The sequence below is a fragment of the Mytilus galloprovincialis genome, chromosome 10 (genome assembly GCF_965363235.1).
Source record: "Mytilus galloprovincialis chromosome 10, xbMytGall1.hap1.1, whole genome shotgun sequence".
Lineage (NCBI taxonomy): Eukaryota > Metazoa > Mollusca > Bivalvia > Mytilida > Mytilidae > Mytilus > Mytilus galloprovincialis.
Genome location: NC_134847.1, coordinates 4,088,588 through 4,111,459, shown reverse-complemented (window position 1 = coordinate 4,111,459; position 22,872 = coordinate 4,088,588). Strand labels below are relative to the sequence as shown.

The window sequence follows — 22,872 nt, the reverse complement described above, 5'->3', positions numbered from 1 at the left end:
AAACTATATTGTCATGCTAGTTCATTACATACAAATTTGATGAGTTTATTTTCATTTGGGGATATGTGTTTTTGACTCATCCTACATGTACAATCCTTTAATAACATTATCATGATATTCATTTATATGAACGTGTCTGAGGTTGTTGTACATGTGTGTTAAAAGAATTCACTCATACAGGAAGACATGTACATGTGTTTTGTTCTTTAAGTTTTGCTTCTAATCCAATAATAAAAAAAAACTTAGATATAAAGGGCTGACATGTATGTTTACATCAGGTGGTTTACATCCCCATATTTCAGGTAGGACAACACGAAGATTTTAGTGCTCCCTTATTAGACAACTTACGCTGATGTACCAAAAAAATGAAATTACTCCTGTACATGTACATCTCTAAAATAAATGAGACCTCATATCCATTCTAAAATATGACTGTCAACTTCTCAAGAAAATTCAAGTTATAATTTAAATTCAGTTAATTTTTTTCATGAAATATTAAATAATTGTTTTTCACTAAATAAGTATTTTTGTTGTTATGTTGTTGTTGTAATTAATGGAATTCAATAACTAATTAATGGTTATTTTTATGTTTAAATTATTGATGATAAGTAGCTATAAACATGATAAACTGAAGAGACAAGAATACACAAGTGAACAGGTTACTTTTCTCTGGAACTAATGTCTGTAACAATTAAACACAAAGTCAAAAGGATATTAGATTGAGGGGGATATTAAATCAGCAATTCATTTTACTGTGCTTGGAAATTAAACCAGAAAATAATTTTTCTATTTATAGTTAAACAAAGTTCATACTTACAATCAAGTTTATTAGTGCTAAATAGTTTTTAAAAAGTTTACAGACATGACAGACAGTATTTCATTTTTTTTATCTTGTTTTTTTTTTTTTACAGAAGACAGTCAGGATGACCACTACAGAGTCTCCAAAAATAGAAGTCACCATTTTTGATGATGATGACGATGACGAATTAGAGAAAGAATTAGACTCCTTTATAGAAGAAGAAGAAAATAAAAAAGCAGATAGAGAGAAAGAAGATGATGATTTTTCAGATAAAGATAAAGGAGAAAATGATGAGGTATCTTTCTTATTCTTTCTTTCCTTTTTTGAATACCTTGTATTTTTAAGACAAATCCTTAGACCCTACCCTACCTTCACCCATTTCACAACATCATGTACTGTAAACATGGCTATTTTTCAATTGGATTAAGTTTTTAACTAAACTTGATATTGATGTTTTTGCATTCACAAAATAATTTTCAGTGCAAATGATGTGAATGCAATTGGTGAAAAATAACCGTGATAAAATTTCCATGTTTGCAGAAGAATAAAACTCTCAATTATATAATAACATCTTATAGCTGTATGTCTGATATAAAATTGTGGCAAATTTGTGAAATTGTTATTCTAACTCATTTATTTTATATTTACCTGAATATTAATCCTTGGTCAATGAGGAAAAATTGTATATTTATGGATATTCAATATTTATTTAGTAAATTTGTGACTATATTACACTTTTGACTGTCTGGCAAAGTGAACAGTTTTAATGCGAGTTTGTTGCCTGCTAACTTGACTGAGCCCTGACTTCTTTGTATTAAAATTTGTGGTTTACCTTTACCCACAAAATCCATGAAATTCTTGGGACAAATATTAATAAATCCACAGTATACTTTTGACAAAAAATATTTATGCATCTCTGCAGCATATATTACATTTGTATTAACTATGCAAAGAAAACGACTTATATTATTAAAGGTATTCTGTCTTGAATAATAAAATAACAGTTAAATGACTACAATATCTTTATTGTCGATCTGGCTGCCAAGCTGTGATTTAAAGGAACATTAATTTTAAAAAGAATTTAATTTATGTATTATGTAAATTGATATGGCGGTATTTAACAAACAAATATATATGTAAACAAATGATCATGTATGTATAAAGAGGTGTATTCAGTGCTGAAAATAGTACTGTGCAGTGCTATACCTTAATATTTATCCCCCCTGCTGTATGTAGGTAATGGGGCCATTAAGAGTTTACATTGATTGTTAGTCTTTCTGTTACTGTGGATTCATTATTACTCATTGGATACCAATTTTCGTAGATTAAGTGGGTATAGGTGAACCTCAAAATTAATGGTTTAACAAATGACAAGTTTTCTAAAGGCTTGTAATAAGTCTTCAGCAAAGTCACAGAATTCAATATGACCGAAAATGCAATATTTCCTTCATCCACGAAAATTATGTACCCACAAAAAATAAATGAATCTACAGTAGTTTGTAAAATCTTTAATTCGTAAGTTGTATCTTTGGCTTGAAATGGATCCAGGCAGTGGTTTCTTCTGGGTTTTCTTCTTCTCATTATTGAAAAATCTACAGAATTGTTAGCATTGACTGGTAATTTGAGCATTTTTTGTTGTTTTTATTTTGATGTTCTAATATGTTTAGTAATATGTAAGAGGCAGGTAGAAATTAGAAAATTTGGTATGAGTGGCAATGAGACATCTCTCCATCCATGTCACAGTGTGTAAAAAGTAAACAATTAAAGGTCAAAGTATAGCCTTCAACACAGAGCTTAAATTCAGATCAATTGGAACATAAAACCAAAACAAAATTTATCATGGTGATGTCTGGCAACTGGACATTGTTGAAGGCTGTATTTTGACAATGAATAAAAGGAGTGTAGTTTCAGGGGCGGTTCCAGCCATTTTAAAAAGGGGGGTTCCTAACCCAGGACAAAGAGGGGGGTTCCAATTACATGTCCCCATTCAAATGCATTGATCGTCCCAAAAAAAGGGGGGTTCTAACCCCTGGAACCCCCCTCTGGATCCGCGCCTGAGTTTGATGATCTAGTTAAGATTTAGCTGTTTGTATAGCAGTTATTACATTTGTACTTTAAAGCGCTGTTAAAGGTTTAAAGCCAAATTAGAAGTATTTTGATTTTTAACAAGTATTAATAATTATTTATATTTATCCAGATTTATCGAGGGAGGGTGTTTATGATCTTGAGATACAATGAAGACCATCTTTAGGATATAACAAGTACTATGAGGCACTATGAGGGTACATTAACACATTTTGGAAAATAAAATCTATTTTCTACACATCTTATTATGCTTAGTTGTCTAGTCCATATTGTTTTACCCTTGTTTTTCTGTAATTTAAGATATCCTTGTATATTTTTGGGTTCATATTTGATGTATCCCCTCATGTGTGGTACAATTTATCCTTGATAACTTTTTAAACCTTTTTTGTGGGGTGACCTATTTTCTTTTGGTCGGCAAGTTGCTCTCTGATAGACATATATTAAATCCACATCTCATTTAAAAGGGATACACTTTTAAAGCCTATCTACATAGAGATTTACATCGGGTAAAGAATTATGGCGATCAAATTGAATTACTCAACAAACTTAATTAGAATTGTAGATTTAAGTTTAAAGGATTATAGGATTAAATAGTTAGTGCGTTATAATCTTAATTTGAAGAGAGAGACAGGTGTCCTATTCACACCAACAGAAAAAGTTTGTCGCAAGTTTTCTCTTTAAATATAGATACAAAAAATGTGTTGGTGCGAAAGATTATGTAATTCTTATATAATAACATTACATTGTTAGTTAGCTAAGATATGACAAACGTTGTTAAGTTAACTAAAATATGACAAACAACAAACTGAAAAACGATTCTATGTATAACTGTTATACAACTTTTGATCAAGAGATAAAAACGTTAGATTAATTAGCACAATTTTAGGAATTGAAGCAAAGTGATGGAATTCAAGTTAGGAGATTCATCACGTACCTTTTATTTAAACGTTATATAGAAAGCTGCAACAGTTTCGTATTTTACAATATTTTATATCAATATTATTAGGAAATAAACGTTTTAATGGCTTTTTGTTGAGACAGAAGTAAAGAAGATATATTTTAAATTAATCTAATTTATATAACATTATCAATCAAGAATGATAAATGAACTGATTTTTCTAATCAATCGGTAACCAATTTTACAGTCCTTTTATGATAATTATCTCCCCTTTTATGATAACTTTATGACATGTGTCAGGCCATAAAAGAACTAATAAAGACTTCATACAAAAGAGCTCATAGACTTTCAGATTTATGTTTAGATAATCATTTTGTAATGAAAGCGATGGCATTTTAAAAAGATATGGGATTTAAATTTCAATGATACTTATGTATCACTTAAGGAAATTAATGGACTTAATCAAAGATAAGGGGACATAAATGGTAGTTTGAAGTATTTATAATCCCTAATAAAGGGGGAAGTTTTTGTTGTTGTTATAGTGAAAAGATGATACATGTAGATACATACTATGTCCTAGATATAGTTAAATCTGCATTGTTCTTTCCTGTGTAAGAAAAGCAGTGGTCTTTACTGTTCCAATCTTTTTATCCGATACCAAAAAAATGACATTTGGTATGAGGGGAAAAGAGGATAACAATTTATTTCCCAAATATAGTTAATTTTATATGTACAAATGTAGAACAGTATTTTATTACTTGTATTTTTTTTAATTTTTTTTATCCAATACAGAAAAATAAGGAAATTGGTTTAGTTGTAAACTTTGTACTATACATTTCTTGATTGAAGAGAAAATAAAATAAATGTGATAATTTGCTGGTTTTTTTTAGTGTTAATTTTCTTGTTCTGAAGATAGATCTTAGGAGATGTAGGATGGTGCAAAAAGACAAATGTTGCACTTAACACATTTGTAACCAACGGCGAAGGAACTTACTTTAAGAGGCATCTAATGTTGGCAAACAACAATTTATATAAAAAGTTTTTTTCAAAGAATTAATATTTATCGCAGGGTTTCTGAACCCCAAGTTTTAAGCTGTAGTTATGGCAAATTAGTAGAAAATATACGCATTTAAAAAGGATTTATGATTTTTATTTGGGGCCATAATTTTTGATTTATTGAAACAAAATCCATAAAACAGTAATCCACAAATAAGAGTGCTTACACATGCATACAGAAGTGGAGAATATAAATAAAAATTGAAAGAATATTTATTATCTGTTTAACCATGATAGTCCTTGATAAAGTAATTTTAAAGTAAAATTGTAAATTGTTTATCATGGAAACAATGAATAATATAAATTATTCGACTTTTTTTGGCTGTTTTAAGTACATGTAGTTACATTTTGGATTGTGCTGTAGAGTGTGATCTGTTTAATTTATGAAATTTTTTCTCATTACATAAAGGTAAAAAAGTCATCTTCAAATTCTTATTTTGTGTCACAATGTTAATCACGATCAATTCTCAAAAAGTCAAAAGGGTGCACTAAATTTAAATACGCATTTGTGAATTTGAAACTTAATTAGATCTTGCTCCGCCTACTAATAGAATTTTATTTTTATAACGTAAATGTGACAGCTTTGATCAGAAGTATGAAATGTATATATGAGATAATACCACAAGGGAAATGTCCGGATGAAATCAATAACAGTGGTATTGTTTGTGTCAATAGCAACTGATAAATCCGAACATCAAACATGAAAGACTTTGTAATACCGTCAAGTATAAGCCTAATAACTGATAACTGGTTGCCAGGCCAAATTTAAACGTGTTGTCATCAGTAGCTGTATAGAATAAACAAATACAGAGGAGCAGAAATGTTTACTAGTAAATTCCATTATTGAATTTTCTTTGTAATGCAAATATTAAATAATTAAGAGCATTTTTCTGTTTTTCTATTTAACCTGATTTATTCATTAATGTTTGGTTTTTGGATTAAAAATTATTTTGCCTTTACAGTAAAATCTGCTTTTATCATTTTAACAGCTATGGCAACCTTTTTATAGCAAATCATTGTCTTTAAAGGATTTGACTGTTATTACTTTATAAAATATTTTGATTTTTATTTAACATGCAATACTTTTCATTTGAATGGTCAAATACAAGTTTTTCCAACTCATTAAAGTGACATATTTAAATCTTTTTTACTCCTTTAAAATATTATTAAATCTCCAAGGTTGAAATTGAATACAAGACAATATTTATTAACTCCGTTACAAAGCTATTATTTTCTTATTTATAATCCCATTCATAGATAATAGACAAATCATTGGTTTCAACTTTCAGGTCGAAAGCCAGGATGTCTATGAGCAGAGTTTTTTTGTTTAAAGACTAATGTCTCTTGTGGTATTTTATTTTTGCATAGCTGGTTGAGAGTTGTCTTATTGGCACTCATTCCATACCTTATTTTATATAGTATCCTGAAGGTTTATTGAAAGGATGATTTTGTCATCTTATAGAAGCTGTATGATAAATGGAGTACACCTTTTATTGAACAATGCAGTGTGAAATAGTTGTGTATAAAGCCCATCATTATTATAAATGTTTACTGTTGAGGGAACGTCACCTTTTATGATGCTACATGTATTTGATAGTATCTTTATACATAGTTTTACTATCCCAGTTGTCTCTTAGAGATTGGCATCTTTCAGGCCAGAGTTTGCAAAATTACAAAAAAAAAAAAAAAGATTTACAAAAATTCAAAAATGTTTATACCAGACAGATGACCAAAAAATAATCACCTCCTTTTAATGATATTTTTTTTCAATTATTACTTTAATTAAAATCATAAAATAATGCTTAAACAAGTGAAAGGCTCTTCTAATGTGAATCATTATGTTGTTACTTTGGCCTGGATTCATATTTATTGTTATAAATGTGTCTATCCTGAGATAAATTTCCCAACAAAGAAACATTTCATTGTCATTCATATTTTACTATCATATATTCAATTCTTATCCCTGTGCAGTTTACTGGCAAATGTATGTTTATTTTCTTAGTAACCTATCTTAGTGTTTTTGATATAATTATCTGCTAAAATGGAGTGAAAGCAGAAATATTTGGAAATATCTGAGAAATGATAAAGAGACTTTTAACATGAAGTAAAGAGATAATGTTAATAAATTCAAAGGAAAATGAGGAGGATTTCAGATGCATGGAATTATATCTTCAGAAAAGTAATGTCATTTATTGGGGAATCGGCTTAGTATTTTAGAGAAAATGTAGTTAGTATGATATATGGATTAGACCTGTCTGTGGAGAATAGAATATTGACATTCAGAGTTACAAGGATATTTATGTGGTTGATTGGTGCATTTAAATAGGAATGAGTTGACTGCAATTGTTTTTTTATGATAAAAAGATGGAATGCTAAAGGAATGGTATGGTGCTTGAGAATATACTTGCAAGGCCGTTAGTTTTCTCGTTTGAATTGTTTTTCTTGCCTTTTATAGCCGACTATGCAACATGGGCTTTGCTCATTGTTGAAGGCCTTACGATGACCTATAGTTGTTTATTTCTGTGTCATTTCAGTCTCTTGTTGACAATTGTCTCATTGGCAATCATACCACATCTTCTTATTTATATTAAATATAAGGAGAAATTAGGAATACATGCAACCCAACAACACAATCCAAAAGCTGATTGGAGAATTTAAAAAATAACAACACTACTTTGGGACTAGCTGCTTTTATTGCACATACTCATAGGCAATTGATAAATAAATGGTGAACATTTTTGAACCTTTTGAAAATTACATCAGTTTAAAAAAAGAATAGAGATATTTTTCTCATAGGCATTATTTTCCTTCAATCCATTAAAACTGATACTCACGAAAAAAATGAATCTACAGAACGTGTGAATTTGTTTTTTATGTATTTATAGTAAGGGACAACATCAAAAAATCGATGAAGAATAACAAACTTAATTCAAATAGTTCGGGGGGTGGGGGTTATTTTGTTTAATTGACATTTAAATTGAAAAGGGGGGGGGGGGGTAGATGGTCAGTGAAAAAACTATGTGAATTAAGTTTTTTATCCTACATTGATCTTTTGATGTTGTCCCTAAATAATAATAAAATAAACATAACTGATTTATTTATAATGATATCAATATTGATATATGGTAAGAATCTTACTTTTTTTTAGTTTAACATTGAAGCCGCACATCGATAACAAGAGACATTTTTTGCAGTATAAACATTTTAAAATGTCTCTTATATTTTAGGATAATGATGAATTGAAGAATAAAAGAGATAAAATTGAAACTGAATCTCCAAATAAAAGTGACGATGAAGAAGACAAAGGTCAAAAAGGTCGTTCAACTGATGACGAGGATTCTGAGCTTGAAGATTATAAAATAACTGAAGATCAGAAGAGAGCCTTGGAAGAAATGGAAATGATGAAAAGTGAATTAGGGTTACCAGGTATAGCAAACTTGAATGCAGTACGGAAAACCTATAATAATTGCTTATTTTTGTTTGAGGGCTGTAGAAGCTTATTTTCTTATTCTGTTAGGGAATTTCATTAGAATGTGTATACTGGGTATTTTCTTATTCTGTAAAAATGAAGAGATTTTGCCACAATACAAAAAAGAATAAAATGTGAAAGAACAACTTGAGGTATTAACATACATGAGGATCTGGTGTTCCTTTAATTCTGTAGTTTTAAAAATCTTTAGGCAATTTTTTTCTATTCTTAATATTTTAGGGATTTATTTCCTCTATTCTTCATGTTTTTGGTCCATTTTGCTTGATTCTTTACATTTTTAGGACTGCCAGGTTCTGATTGCTGTTCCTTATCTTATGTTTTTTAAACCTTTTGTAGAAGAAGATCCTCCTGAGTATGATGTAAAAGACAAATTGAAAATTTATAATGAAGAGTTGGCCAAAGACCCGACTCCACCTGACAAAAGGAAGGATTCAAGAGTTGGATTCAAAGACACTCTAGTTGATTTGGTGGTGCCCCCTAGTGATGATGATGAAACACCACGACCCTCAGAAAAATCAAATACAGATTCTGAAAATAAAAACAATAATAGTGAAAAAATGTCATAGAACAAGATGGTAAATTTGAGGTTGTAAGTTCAGATGATGTCAGAGCCAAAGACATGGGACTACCACAGTTAATTGACGAATCGTTAGACGAGGATAACAAGGAAAATCGCTCATCATCGTCCTCCCGCCAACCTACACCTCCGTCCAATCCACGTCCATCTAGCAGTTCTTCCAGTTCTAGAAGAGTTGTTCGCCCTGGTTCATCAAAACAGCGTGCTCAGTCGGCACGAACAACACACGACTCTCATCGACCATTAGAAAATTTCTCATATAACTCACTTTATGCAATGACACCTGAGGATAAGAAACTACTGAAGCAGCAACAGGAAGAAAAGGAAAGAAGAAAAAAAGAGGAAAAGAGGAGAAAAGAAGAGGAAGAATATACAAAACAGCGAGATAATGATGACATTTTTCAATCTTGGTGGTCGAAAAAGAGAGAACAAAAGAAAGAACAACAAAGACAGGAAGATCAGGAACGAAAGAAGAATGGAAATCATGAAAAAGTAAGGATAATATATAGATTAATGGAGAGGATCAGGTGTTTTATAATATCAATAATACAAAAAAAAACAAAGGTCAAAACAGATGGGCTTTAAAAATCATTTATCTTATCATCAGCTTGGATGATTTATCTCATGGTTTGATAAAAAGATGGAGTCCTTATGAGAATTATTCCAAGATCATGTGAATTCTTAGATTATTACTTTTTACTTCTTATTGATTTTGGAGAGGTAGTTATTAATTTGGACAAGTTACATTGTTTGAAATGCCAGATAGATGGTTCATAAAAGAGGGGGAGAAAATACCATGGGACCAACAAAAAATTTAATAAAAAAAGACAACATCTGATGACCAAGTGAAAAAAAAGAAAAAAAAAGACAACTGTACAAAATATATTAACCTCACCGAAAACTGAATAAATATATTTCCTTAGAATATCTTACCAATAATTTACACTTATGTAAAAAGCCAAGTAATAAGAATTGTGTCTTTTCAGTAACAAATCAGAAATTGATAGTTTAAACATATTTATTTATAGTGGATTGGGAAACAAGTTTTGCAACTTATATTAATCCCTTTCCACTTTGCTGGTGTGAGTGCTGCCTTGAAGCGGAAATTAATAGGGTACTACATAAAAAAAAGTTTGTAAATTTTTCTATTATCAAAAGCATTTTATTCAAGGTTTCAAAAAACATCCCCATTTTTCTAGTCATGACTAATATACAATTTGATTTTGACTGCTGGTGCACGGCTCAAGCGGATATAATATGTTGATTTGCCATTTAGATATTATTTAGAAAAAAAAGTTAGTTCACAGAATCCATATTAAAAGTACAAGTATAGTTTTTTCTAACCCTGTATATTGTTGAGTATACAATGTACATATAATGGCCATATTTACAGGAAGTTTCATTGTGTTGTTGTCTTGTTGATGTTTGTCCCGTCCTCTTATTATTTGTTTATCCTGCCTGTTATTTGTATTAACTTTATCAATGATTAACTATCAATATTTTTTTTAAATACTGATTTCAATTTGGCTGGTTGTATCAATATATGATATTAATTTCCTTCACATTTTGTCCACTTGTCATTTGTATTTGAATAATTAATTATTGCCAACTTCACAACTGCTGCTAAACTTTTTTTTTACAGAATTTGACAGGCTTTTAATCCTTTAACTTTGAGATTTTTGTACACTATACTTTTTTGTCGAAATTTTCTGATAATTATCTTTTAAGTATTTGCTTATATTTTGCAATCTACTGTCTACTTTTAGATACTGACTGATATTCAGACAATTTTTATACATGTACTATCTATCACTAAAAAAGTTTTGAAACAAATTCACTCATCAGTGCTCATCGCAAAATGCAATGTTGGGATTTCCACAGTTTTGATAACATCATTATTCCATGAAATCATTGCTTTATAGAAAATATATATACCTAGGACTTATGACACACTGTGTTGCATGGGGTGCATGTCTCATATATATACATGTAGCTAAGTTCTTACTCATAGTGGCATGTACAAGTGCTTGTTCGTAATAAATAAATATTTATTTTTGCACAGATTAAAGGCCCTAATAAATAAATCCTGGATTATCTTTCCCTACCACCCTCTTTCAGAGCATTTGATAAACAAACTAATTATTAATTCTGGTTATTTGTTTTATTTTGCTACATGTAGAATTCTCAAAATAAATAACCAAAGATAACTTACCCCTTTACCCTTCGCACAAGTGTAGAAAATATAGGATACTGAGAATTCATTATTATATTTGGATAACAATTTTTCATGGATTTCGCTGGGAACCATGAATTTTAATGTCTAACGAAATACAAATTTTATATACTAAACCAAAATGCAAAACCACGAAATATATATCCAAGAAAAAAGTAAAATCAAAAAAATACTGAAATCAATTCGGAAAGTCCATAATCACATGGCAAAATCAAATAACAAAACACATCAAAAACGAATGGACAAAAAGTGCAAGTTTTCCTCAATTCAAGAAAATTGGTACCCACGAAAATAATTGAATCCACAGTAATTAATGTTCTTAATAAGCAGCTGTAATGAAGTTGGTTTTAATTTTGTTTTGTGGCTGATTGTATGTATTTGCTGTGAACTAATATATTTAACTATCTGACTATAGAAATATCGCAGAGACCAGCAGGACGAAGGGTCAGGTGATCATCTCAATGACAGCGATGATGACGAGGAGGTAGGATAAATCTTCTCACTAGAGGGCTCTGTTGTTGTTCTATCTAAATTCTAATGCTTGTAGCATGTCATTATACTTCTAATATGGTTTCTGGGTCGGACCTGTCGTGTTTTCCCTATTACTATGCATGAAACAATGGTTACATTTATCTGTTGTCTATAACTTCCATTTTGTATGAAAAAAAATAAATGAACTTGTATGTTCACTGAATCATAAATGTTTAATTCTTTTAATTATTTATACGAATAAGATGTTAATTATTACGTGGTAATTCCAGAAATTAAAATCTTCCAAATTATGAATTTATAAAAAGAGATTCAGCCTTGAAAACTTAATTGTAGACTGTCTACTAAGTACTGTACTAGTACATATGTAATTTTCCTACCAATAAATTGTGTATTGATTTTTTATTGAGCTACTATATAATAATTGTACTTTGAGCCCTCTAGGAGGAGCAAATTATGGCTAACAACTAACAGCACAATGTTTCACTACTCTCATTCAAAAAAAAAAAAAGAGGAATTTTTTTTTTCAGTTTATCTCCATTAATGATTACTGTTTTAACTATGAGACTGAATGTTGACCCAAATTATTTTAATTTCATATTTTGGACCAGCTTGGAGATGAGAATGAGTCCATTACTGAATCAGAGGTAGGCCCAAACTTTATACTGTAAGAGAACACAGCCCATTGACACCTTTTTGAGTGATTGTGCAGAATTGCTTCATTTGTTTGTTCTTGTAAAGCTTTAAGCTCCATGTTGAATGCCGTACATTGACCTATAAAGGTTTACTTTTATAAATTATTATTTGGATGGAGAGTTGTCTCATTGGCACTCATACCACATCTTCCTATACCTATTAAGTCTTGAAATTTCAGTTTTCGAGAAGTTGCCTTTATATCCTGGTCTGATACACCAAATATTGCTTTTAATTTGAATCCAAGGGACTTTGTTATATTTATAAATTACCTGTTTACAAAATTTTGAATTTTTCAAATACTAAGGCTTTTCTACCTCAGGCATAGATTACCTTAGCTGTATTTGGCAAAACTTTTAGGAATTTTGGTCCATAATGCTCTTCAACTTCGTACTTTATTTGGCCTTTTTAACTTTTTTGGACTCGAGCGTCACTGATGAGTCTTTTGTAGAGGAAACGCGCGTCTGGCGTATATACAAAATTTAGTCCTGGTATCTATGATGAGTTTATTATGAGACAGGGATCCAGTTTACTGTAGATTGTCACTGGATACCTGCTTCATAATTCTACTGTTAGCCAAAGGCTTCAGTTGTTGCCAGTAAACAGCAATTCTTCGGGATATACAGGTGCTATGATCTTTAAAAAAAAACTATACAACTTACACAAATTGAAAAATGATAGTTTTTTGTTAAATTTTTCAAATTTTATTTTCTGGTTTTTAATTTAACATTTGTTGTCTCCCTTTGGAAGAGGTATATTAACTGACTTTTTCATATATAGACAAGACAAAACAAATACTTTATTAAAGTCTCACCACTTGTTACATATAAATTATACAGCTTTTTAAAACACAAGTTAACAAGAGCCACTCTTTAAAGAGTTATGAGAGACTATATTTAAAAATGTGAATATTGAAATGTTTTCAACCGTCTTTTGCTTGTATACATTGAAATTAACTTGCATTTTATGATAACTTTCCAGACATTCTAAATGGGAAAATTGAACTGAAACAAATTAACACAATTTTTTTAATTCAATAATTAATTAAATTTATGTTTTACTTAGATTTTTAGTTTTTGTAAAAAATAGTTAATTTGTTGTTTAAATCCTCTGCTGATATAAAAAATACATTTACCTCTCATAAAGAGGAATTAGAAGGCATTGTAAAATGATTCTGAGAAACAATAAAAAATTTAGATTTGCTTTTTCTATATTTCATTTTTTAATTCTAATATTTCATATACTATTACACTTTTGATTTTAATTTTGCACTTCTTCTATAGATTTGACTAATTCTATGATCTTTTTAACACTGAGGTTGTGAGTTAGAATCCTACGCATGGCAGGTGTGTTAAGGGCATACGATACAGTTACATGGGAAGTAATGACGTTGCAAACGTAAATTGTTATTTTCTCGACGTCAAACTATGACTTATCGGGAAACGGTTCAGTTTTCGACTGATTTTTATCATTCAAACTTATTTAAATTAACTTGAAAAAGAGTTCATGGACCCCTATGTTTTAAAATGCCATTTGGTTTGATTACGTAAGTAGAACATGTGCGCAATTTTCATGAATACGTAAATAGTGCATTTTTTTTAAATTTTAATAAATACAGAGCAAAAAATGATGTTTTTTTTCTACATTCATTAACATTTGATAAAGATGAGTTATTTCTGAATAAAAAATGTGTAAGTTTTATGATACTTATAAAATACAGAAATTACAAATTATTTAACAAAAAACAATTTGTGTTTATCTGTTAAAACAAAAAAGTTATGTCTTTCTTTCAAAAGGGAAAATACAGCCACAAATCCGAATTTTGAGCAAATATACAAAATTTCAACCTCGTTTTACTCAAAAAGTAGCACATGAAGGTATATTTTTTATTACATATTTAATTTAATCAGATAAAAAGTAGTCTATATGGAAATTCTTATCAAAATGTAAATACGGGATCAAAACTGTATTGTATGCCCTTAAACTCCTATCTTAAATGACAAGGATTCTCAGTTTTCCTGCCGAAGCTCAGTGCACAATATAGCCAATAAAGCCGAAAGCAATGTTTAACATCATTCAGTCAAAAATCTTTTAGGTCAACCCAGATTGTTGTTAACCACATGTGTAAAACAATACATTTTTATTGATTGAATGAGGGTAGTGAAAAATTTGCTGCTTTAGAAATTTTATTTTGAGCCATAAATGATCATTAACAGTTGTCCTTCTTTCTAGTGCTTTGTTTTGCTGACGTAATCATTACTTTATATATATTTTTGGTTGTCAGTGCTAATAAATTTTTCATTCTAAGTAGAAACAAGACACTTTGATTTATCACTCAAGACCTTAATTTGTCACCAGGGATTTTAGTTTTGATAAGTCGGTCACCAAGAATGAAGATTTGTCACTAGAAATGTTTAAGGTGGTTTCGTGAAAAATTAGATACATAAAAGTTTTAATTTCATTTAAAAAAGAAAAGAATGAAGGGTTGACAATTTTACACTTTTGGTTATTACATGATTTGATAAATTCAGCCCGGGGGGGGGGGGGGGGGGGGTTACTTCCTATATTTTTAGTTGTATGAGTGTGCCGCAAAACAGGGTCCCTTTTTCATGCCCTGCTGGTTAGAACAGGGTCCCTTTCTCATGTCCTGCTGGTTAGAACAGGGTCGCTTTTCCATGCCTTGCTGGTGAGAACAGGTTCTTTTTTTAAACAAAAGTATTTGTCTAGTACAGGATCGCTTATTTAACTGTTTAAGATACAGTCTACAACCCGAGTCTAGAACAGCATCTATTTTATATGGTCTACAACAGGGTATACATTTTCTGAGCGTGTCTAGAACAGGGTATGTTTTTCCATATTTCTGTTTAGAACAGGGTATGTTATTCATTGTTTTCTGGTTAGAACAGGGTACGATTTGGCAAGTGCTGTCGGCACAGGTATACCCAAAAGGATAGTCAGTAACCCCCCCCCCCAGGATTCAGCCACAGTTTTTATAGAGAGTGAAGTCACTAATAATTGGTTAAACTCAGTCAAGCAATAAAATTTGAAATGCTGATGACCCAAAAGTAAATATTTACATTTTAAATCAAAAGCAATTCAAACAAGGGAAACTGTATACCTTAAAAGTGGGTTCATAAAATCATTGAGATGAGTATGACCATATATAAAACACAGAGATGATCATGATTATGACTTAACATCGGTATTCAAAAATAAATAACTGATTATGATTAAATTATGATTAAACAGGTATAATGCTGATTATGATTTAATCAAAAAGATGCTTGAGTATATTCCTGTTTGCATAAATGTGCATTTGAATAATTTACTATTATAATTTTTATACGCACGTCGTCTTTTAGACGGGACGTATTATGGTATACCGTTGTCCGTCTGTCCGTCCGTCCGTCCGTCCGTGCGTCGTCCACACTTCGGACAATAACTCAAAAACACTTTCACCAATTTCCATGAAACTTAAGTGAATTGTTTATATCTATTGACGTAAGCTCCCTTTCGTTTTTTTTTAATTTCAGATTTTAAGTTTTGGATTTATGGGGCTTTATTCATAAAAAAGGGGGGATTTTCAACACTTCGGACAATAACTCAAAAAGGCTTTCACCAATGTCCATGAAACTTTGGTGAATTGTTTATATCTATTGATGTAAGCTCCCTTTCAATTTTTATAAATTTCAGATTTTAAGTTTTGGATTTATGGGGCTTTATTCATAAAAAAAAGGGTGATTTTCAACACTTCGGACAATAACTCAAAAAGGCTTTCACCAATGTCCATGAAACTTTGGTGAATTGGTTATATCTATTGATGTAAGCTCCCTTTCAATTTTTATAAATTTCAGATTTTAAGTTTTGGATTTATGGGGCTTTATTCATAAAAAAAGGGGGATTTTCAACACTTCGGAGAATAACTCAAAAAGGCTTTCACCAATGTCCATGAAACTGTGGTGAATTGTTTATATCTATTGATGAAAGCTCCCTTTCAATTCTTATAAATTTCAGATTTTAAGTTTTGGATTTATGGGGCTTTATTCATAAAAAAAGGAGGATTTTCAACACTTCGGACAGTAACTCAAAAAGGCTTTCACCAATGTCCATGAAACTTTGGTGAATTGTTTATATCTATTGATATAAGCTCCCTTTCAATTTTTATAAATTTCAGATTTTAAGTTTTGGATTTATGGGGCTTTATTCATAAAAAAAAGGGGGATTTTCAACACTTCGGACAATAACTCAAAAAGGCTTTCACCAATGTCCATGAAACTTTGGTGAATTGTTTATATCTATTGATGAAAGCTCCCTTTCAATTCTTATAAATTTCAGATTTTAAGTTTTGGATTTATGGGGCTTTATTCCTAAAAAAAAGGGGGATTTTCAACACTTCGGACAATAACTCAAAAAGGCTTTCACCAATGTCCATGAAACTTTGGTGAATTGTTTATATCTATTGATGAAAGCTCCCTTTCAATTCTTATAAATTTCAGATTTTAAGTTTTGGATTTATGGGGCTTTATTCATAAAAAAAGGGGGATTTTCAACACTTCGGACAATAACTCAAAAAGGCTTTCACCAATATTGTCCATGAAACTTTGGTGAATTGTTTATATCTATTGATGTAAGCTCCCTTTCAATTTTTATAAATTTCAGATTTTACATTTCCGTGTTATGAATTTTTTTGCTTAAAAAAGGGGGGATTTTCCAATTTTGGGACAATAACTAACACTTTCACAAAATTTTATGCAACTTTGATAAATTGTTTATATCTATTGACATAAGCTCCCTTTCCATTTTTATAAATTTTAGATTTTACGTTTTCTTAAGTAATGAATTTTTATACTTAAAAAAGGGGGATTTTATGAAACTTTGGTGAATATATTAATGTAACACCCCTTTTGATTTGTATATATATTTCTAGTTGATCATATAAATTCATTTAAAGCATAAAAGACAAGTTAAAAGAGCAACGGGCGTATCATGCGCTAAAGCGCAGCCCTTTATTGGTTATATTAGACATAGCTTTAATCAAGAACATGCTCTGTTCATTAATGTTAGTCTGTAATTGTCTGTACATTTGTCTTGTGCTAATGTACATATATTATTTTTTGTTGCTATTGTCTGTAGTTGTCCTCCCACTATCCCTGTTGCTATTGTCAGTACATCAATCTTGTAACGTTCTTGTTGCTATTGTTCTTCTGTACATCTTTCAATTGGAACAAAGAGGTAAACTGCAAGTACATGTATTGTCTATTATCCATCAAACCATTATAGATAGAAAAATCTAACTTGCCAAAAATGTCCAGAAAATGTTTTTTACCCTTTGTCCACCTACAATAATGTATTTCATTCTGACTTTCATCAAGGGTGAAAATATTTACAATATAATCTCATTCTGACTTATCTAGGGTGCATTATTTATTAGCATTTACAATATATCTCATATCTACTTTTACCTAGGGTGACAGCAATTACAATATTTTTCAATCCTACTTTTACCCAGGGCTAGGGTGACATTATTCATGATATATATCTTTCTTACTTTCACAGAGGGTGACATCATTTATTATCGCCTCAGATTATCGCTTACAATATATCTCATATCTATTTTTACCTTGGGTGACAGCAATTACAATATTTTTCAATCCTACTTTTACTCAGGGCTAGGGTGACATTATTCATGAAATATATCTGTCTTAGTTTCACAGAGGGTGACATCATTTATTATTGCTTACAATATATCTCATATCTATTTTAACCTACAGTGAAAGCATTTACAATATATCTCATTCTAAATTTCATCTAGGGAGATAGCCTTTTCAATATATCTGATTGCTACTTTAACCTAGGGTGACAGCATTTACAATACATCTCATACCTACTTTCCCTGAGGGTAACATCATTTAAAATATATCTGATTCCTACTTTAACCTAGGGTGACAGCATTTACAATATATCTGATTCCTACTTTCCCTGAGGATGACAGCAATTCCAATATATCTGGTTCCTACTTTTACAGAGGGTGACATCATTTAAGCATTTACAATATATCTCATACCTACTTTAACCTAGGGTAGCAGCATTTACAATATATCTCATACCTACTTTAACCTAGGGTAGCAGCATTTACAATATATCTCATACCTACTTTAACCTAGGGTAGCAGCATTTACAATATATCTCATACCTACTTTAACCTAGGGTAGCAGCATTTACAATATATCTCATACCTACTTTAACCTAGGGTAGCAGCATTTACAATATATCTCATACCTACTTTAACCTAGGGTAGCAGCATTTACAATATATCTCATACCTACTTTAACCTAGGGTAGCAGCATTTACAATATATCTCATACCTACTTTAACCTAGGGTAGCAGCATTTACAATATATCTCATACCTACTTTAACCTAGGGTAGCAGCATTTACAATATATCTCATACCTACTTTAACCTAGGGTAGCAGCATTTACAATATATCTCATACCTACTTTAACCTAGGGTAGCAGCATTTACAATATATCTCATACCTACTTTAACCTAGGGTAGCAGCATTTACAATATATCTCATACCTACTTTCCCTGAGGGTAACAGCATGTATGATATATGATATACTGTGGATTCATTAATATTCATGGGATACCAATTAACATGGATTTCATTGGCACTGGAGAACCACAAACTTAAATGTTCAACAGATTACAATTTGTCTAAAGAAGTGTATGCAGACTTTGCCAAAACCATGAAATTAAATATCCATGAAAATACAAGTTTTCCGCAATCCACGAAAAATGGTATCCATGAAAATAAATAAATCCACAGTATCTCATATCTACTTTTACTAAGGGTGGCAGCAGTTCCTATATATCTTATTGTTTTCTCATCAAGGGTTACAGTGGCAGATCTAGCTATTTTAAAAAGGGAGGGGGTTCCAACTATATGTCCCTATTCAAATGCATTGATCGGCCCAAAAAAAGGGGGGTTCTAACCCCCGGAACCCCCTCCCCCCTCCCCTTGATCTGCCACTGGGTTACAGCATTCTTACTCTCATCTTAGGTTAACAACACTGAAGCATTATCAGTCAGTCATGGTAAAAAAATACTCATTGCAGATGACTGTTTTCATTCTCTAGTTAACAAGTTTTCACTTTGGAGGCTTTAAACTTGTTTCTTTCTAAATATCGCAGTGGACAAGACTTTTATCTTTAAATGATTAAATATGGTATAAATATGATACCACAAACTCCTAACTATATGAACGAAAGTGCTATCAAAGGTTTTCTTGGACTAGTGTTAGTGGTTTATTTTTTTACAATTGAATTTATTTTTAGGCAAAAGAAATAGAAGAGGCATATAACAATTGGTTAAAGACAAAATCACGACAAGTACGGGAAGAAAAATTGCTGAAAAGACGTCAAGAAAAAGAACAAACTGATGGGTTTATTATCAGGAGCAGAACAGATTGTGACCAAGCTTTTAGAGGGTATGTGTAAACAGGGTGGGCAAGTGGAAAAAGCTAAATCCATGAGGTCTGTTGTCAACCTTTGGTGTTCCAAACAGAATTTTCAAATACCGTAGCACCTTGAAAATTATTATAGCACTGGTTTTCCTAGTCCGAGATTACTCTGACGTCCAACGGCTGTTTTGCCACACGGCCCCAGCTTGTCTGGCAAAACAGCTGTTGGACGTCAGAGTAATCTCGGACTATGGTTTTCCAAAAAAATATAGTACCATGTCTCTTATACATTCTATAATAAAAATCATCCAAGATAACACCATGGTAGAAAATATAGCACCAGAATACCACAGTGCTTAAGGCCCTGGGGAGAACGCTGAACCTTTATAATGATTTATTTACTTTTTTGTCCATCTAAAATTGTCCATTGTTGTTTTTTTTGTCCTTTCAACTGATGCTGATTTATTGTTCATAAGGTAATAATTTTCATAGATTTCTTGAATATAGGTAAACAATAAATTTAAGGTTAACAAAATTGCAAATATCTAAAAGGCTTAAAGGTAGAAATATGACTGTATCTGTGAAAATACTATTATTCTATGTTGTGTCTTGTGTACTATTATTTTTCTGTTTGTCTTTTTATTTTTTAGGCATGGCGTTGTCAGTTTATTTTCAATCTATGAGTTTGACTGTCCCTCTGGTATCTTTTGCCCCTCTTTTGCCCCCAATCCCCTCATAAGGAATCTACATTTTTTAAACTTTTGCTGAAGCAGAGACAAGATTTCTATAAAAAAAAAGATGAATTTCTGGTTAACCTATACCCAGAAAGAGTAAAGCAACTGGTAATAAAATAATAATGAATCTACATGTATGTGTATTGTATCAATAAAAGGAGATGTAAGGTACTCAATGAGACAGCAATCCACATGAAATTAAAAAATAATTCTTACTCTTTGAAAAATTAGAGCCATTTATCCTATTGGAATGTAATAAACATATTCTGTTCCTTTTCAGATGGTTGAAGAGAAAGAATTTAGAAGCAAAAAGACACAGACAGGAAGAGAAACAGCTAGCAAGAATGCATCGCCTTGCAGCACGGAAAACAAGGAAATCTCTTGCTCTCGCCAAAGCCATAAAACAATCAAATGCATTTAAATATGTGGACTATTATGGCTATAGATTTTAATCATTGCTATGGAAACTAGCATGAAAAATGCCACGGCTTATAAGATGTATGACTGACCAGGAAGAGAGTAGATCTGAGAATTGCTATGGTTACTTCACTATATCTATTACTGCCAGTTTCTATGGCAACTATGATGTTTCCATGGCAAGGTACAAAGTTTCTGTGATATTTGATTAAATTTATCTCTTTAGGAATGGTGTAGAATGATGATTGTAATTTGTTATTATATTTTTATCAGGAAAATCATGTTCACGATTGATGAATGTGTGTGTAAGTGTACCATATTCTATATTCATGGAAAAGTTTGATAGATGCCTATTTAGGGCAGGAGATAGAGGGCAGAAGATGTGCGTAGAAAATCTAGGTGTCTTTTAGTAGACCAAAAACGAACATAGAAACATTTTTGGAGAAAATTGAATGTTTTATATTTTTGGTAAAAAGTGGAACAGAGCTTTAAACAATGTTTATTATTAATGGTTTAACAATCCATGTTTCTCTCCCCCTTTCCTGCTAAATACAGAGTATAGAATAGAGTACAAATGCTTTAGTCATTGATATGTTATTTTTTGGTCAACTGTTTTATACTGTTAAAAAAAATGAAATTTAGGAAAAAACATTCCATGTTCTAAATAATTCATAATTCTACTTATTCTGGTCCTTTGGACCAATATTTTTTTTTAATAAAGTTAGTCAAAATATTTTTTCTGTAATTTTTTCCTGTTATTAATTTTATGTTGCTTTAATGTATCATGTCAGTGTCAATATAATCCACAGAGCAAGTGTTTATCCATGTCCTATAGAAATAGTTAGTATGTCATTTTCATTATATGTTTTTCCCGTAAGTTAAAAAAAATGAAGTTTCCTAGAAACAGTTTAAAAAAAATTATTGACAATATTAATCAAAATTATACCCAGACCTCATTTTTTGGAAATATTAGAAATAAATGCAAAACTAAATTTTTTAATTGGTTTAATTCAGTTGAAATATATATATTTGATTTGCTGATGACTTTATTTAAAAAAAAAACACCTGAAAATATCAAAATAGTTAAACAAACATCAAGAGAAATTTGGGATATTTCTTCTTATGGATCATGTTTGACAAAAAAAAAAATTCAGAACAAAGAATATTGTTTTTTAATGGAATTATAGTTGGAGAATTATGCAGACCAAATATTTTCACTCAAAAATTTATATATTATGGCTTCAATTTTTTTCCAACATTTTAGCAATATCTGTATTCATTTGATATAATCATGATACTCTTATAATTGTGCCAGGTTGTTCTGAATATGCATGAAATACTTGCCACTATACATTAAGGAAGCAGCAAGGAAGCTTATTATGAACACAGAATGGATGATATTTACCTGAGTTATCTCCCCTAAGTTGTTGTACAATTTGTGTTATGCAAGCTATATCTACAGTTGGCAAATTTTTGCATGCCAACTGCAAATTTTTTAATGAAATTCAGTGTTCCTTGTGGTGGATTGATTTGATGCTCTCTTTCTGTCAATTTTAAATGACAGATCTGCACTGAATATTCCGCTGAGAGATTATTTAAGGCCAGATACAAATTGTTGAATCTTCTTTATTTGTACTTGATATTTGGTTTGTCAACTTTCTGTTTAAATAAAATATGGCAAGGGTTTTTAGATTGGATAAAAATATTGCTCCCTCCTCCCATTTGAAATTAAGTGTTGTTGAAAAATCTACAGATTCATTGTTTATGGTCTCATATAAATGTTTCTCCTACGCATTATGGCCTATTATGTTTACTTCTTCTGTCATGTGAAATCTTGAATAATTAAAAACAAAAATAGATTTTACGCTTTAAATAACTTTATCATGTTTAGAATGGCACAATATCGACAATTTCATTCTGTTGAAATAACTCTTTTTG

At 30.8% G+C, this 22,872-nt stretch overlaps 1 protein-coding gene across 2 annotated transcripts in view; it reads left to right on the top strand.

Moving 5' to 3' along the window:
• LOC143049677 (uncharacterized) overlaps positions 1–21,498 on the top strand; it is a 79,361-nt gene extending 57,863 nt beyond the window's left edge. Inside the window, exons 6-7 of one of the 2 annotated variants that reach the window (XM_076223332.1) lie at positions 19,659–19,810; positions 20,798–21,498. In XM_076223332.1, coding sequence (XP_076079447.1) covers positions 19,659–19,810; positions 20,798–20,969 — 324 coding nt within the window. In that variant the 3' untranslated portion in view covers positions 20,970–21,498. The remainder of the gene's footprint in view (positions 1–19,658; positions 19,811–20,797) is intronic. The other variant, XM_076223329.1, reaches the window with a different exon arrangement.
• The last annotated feature ends 1,374 nt before the right edge of the window (positions 21,499–22,872 follow it).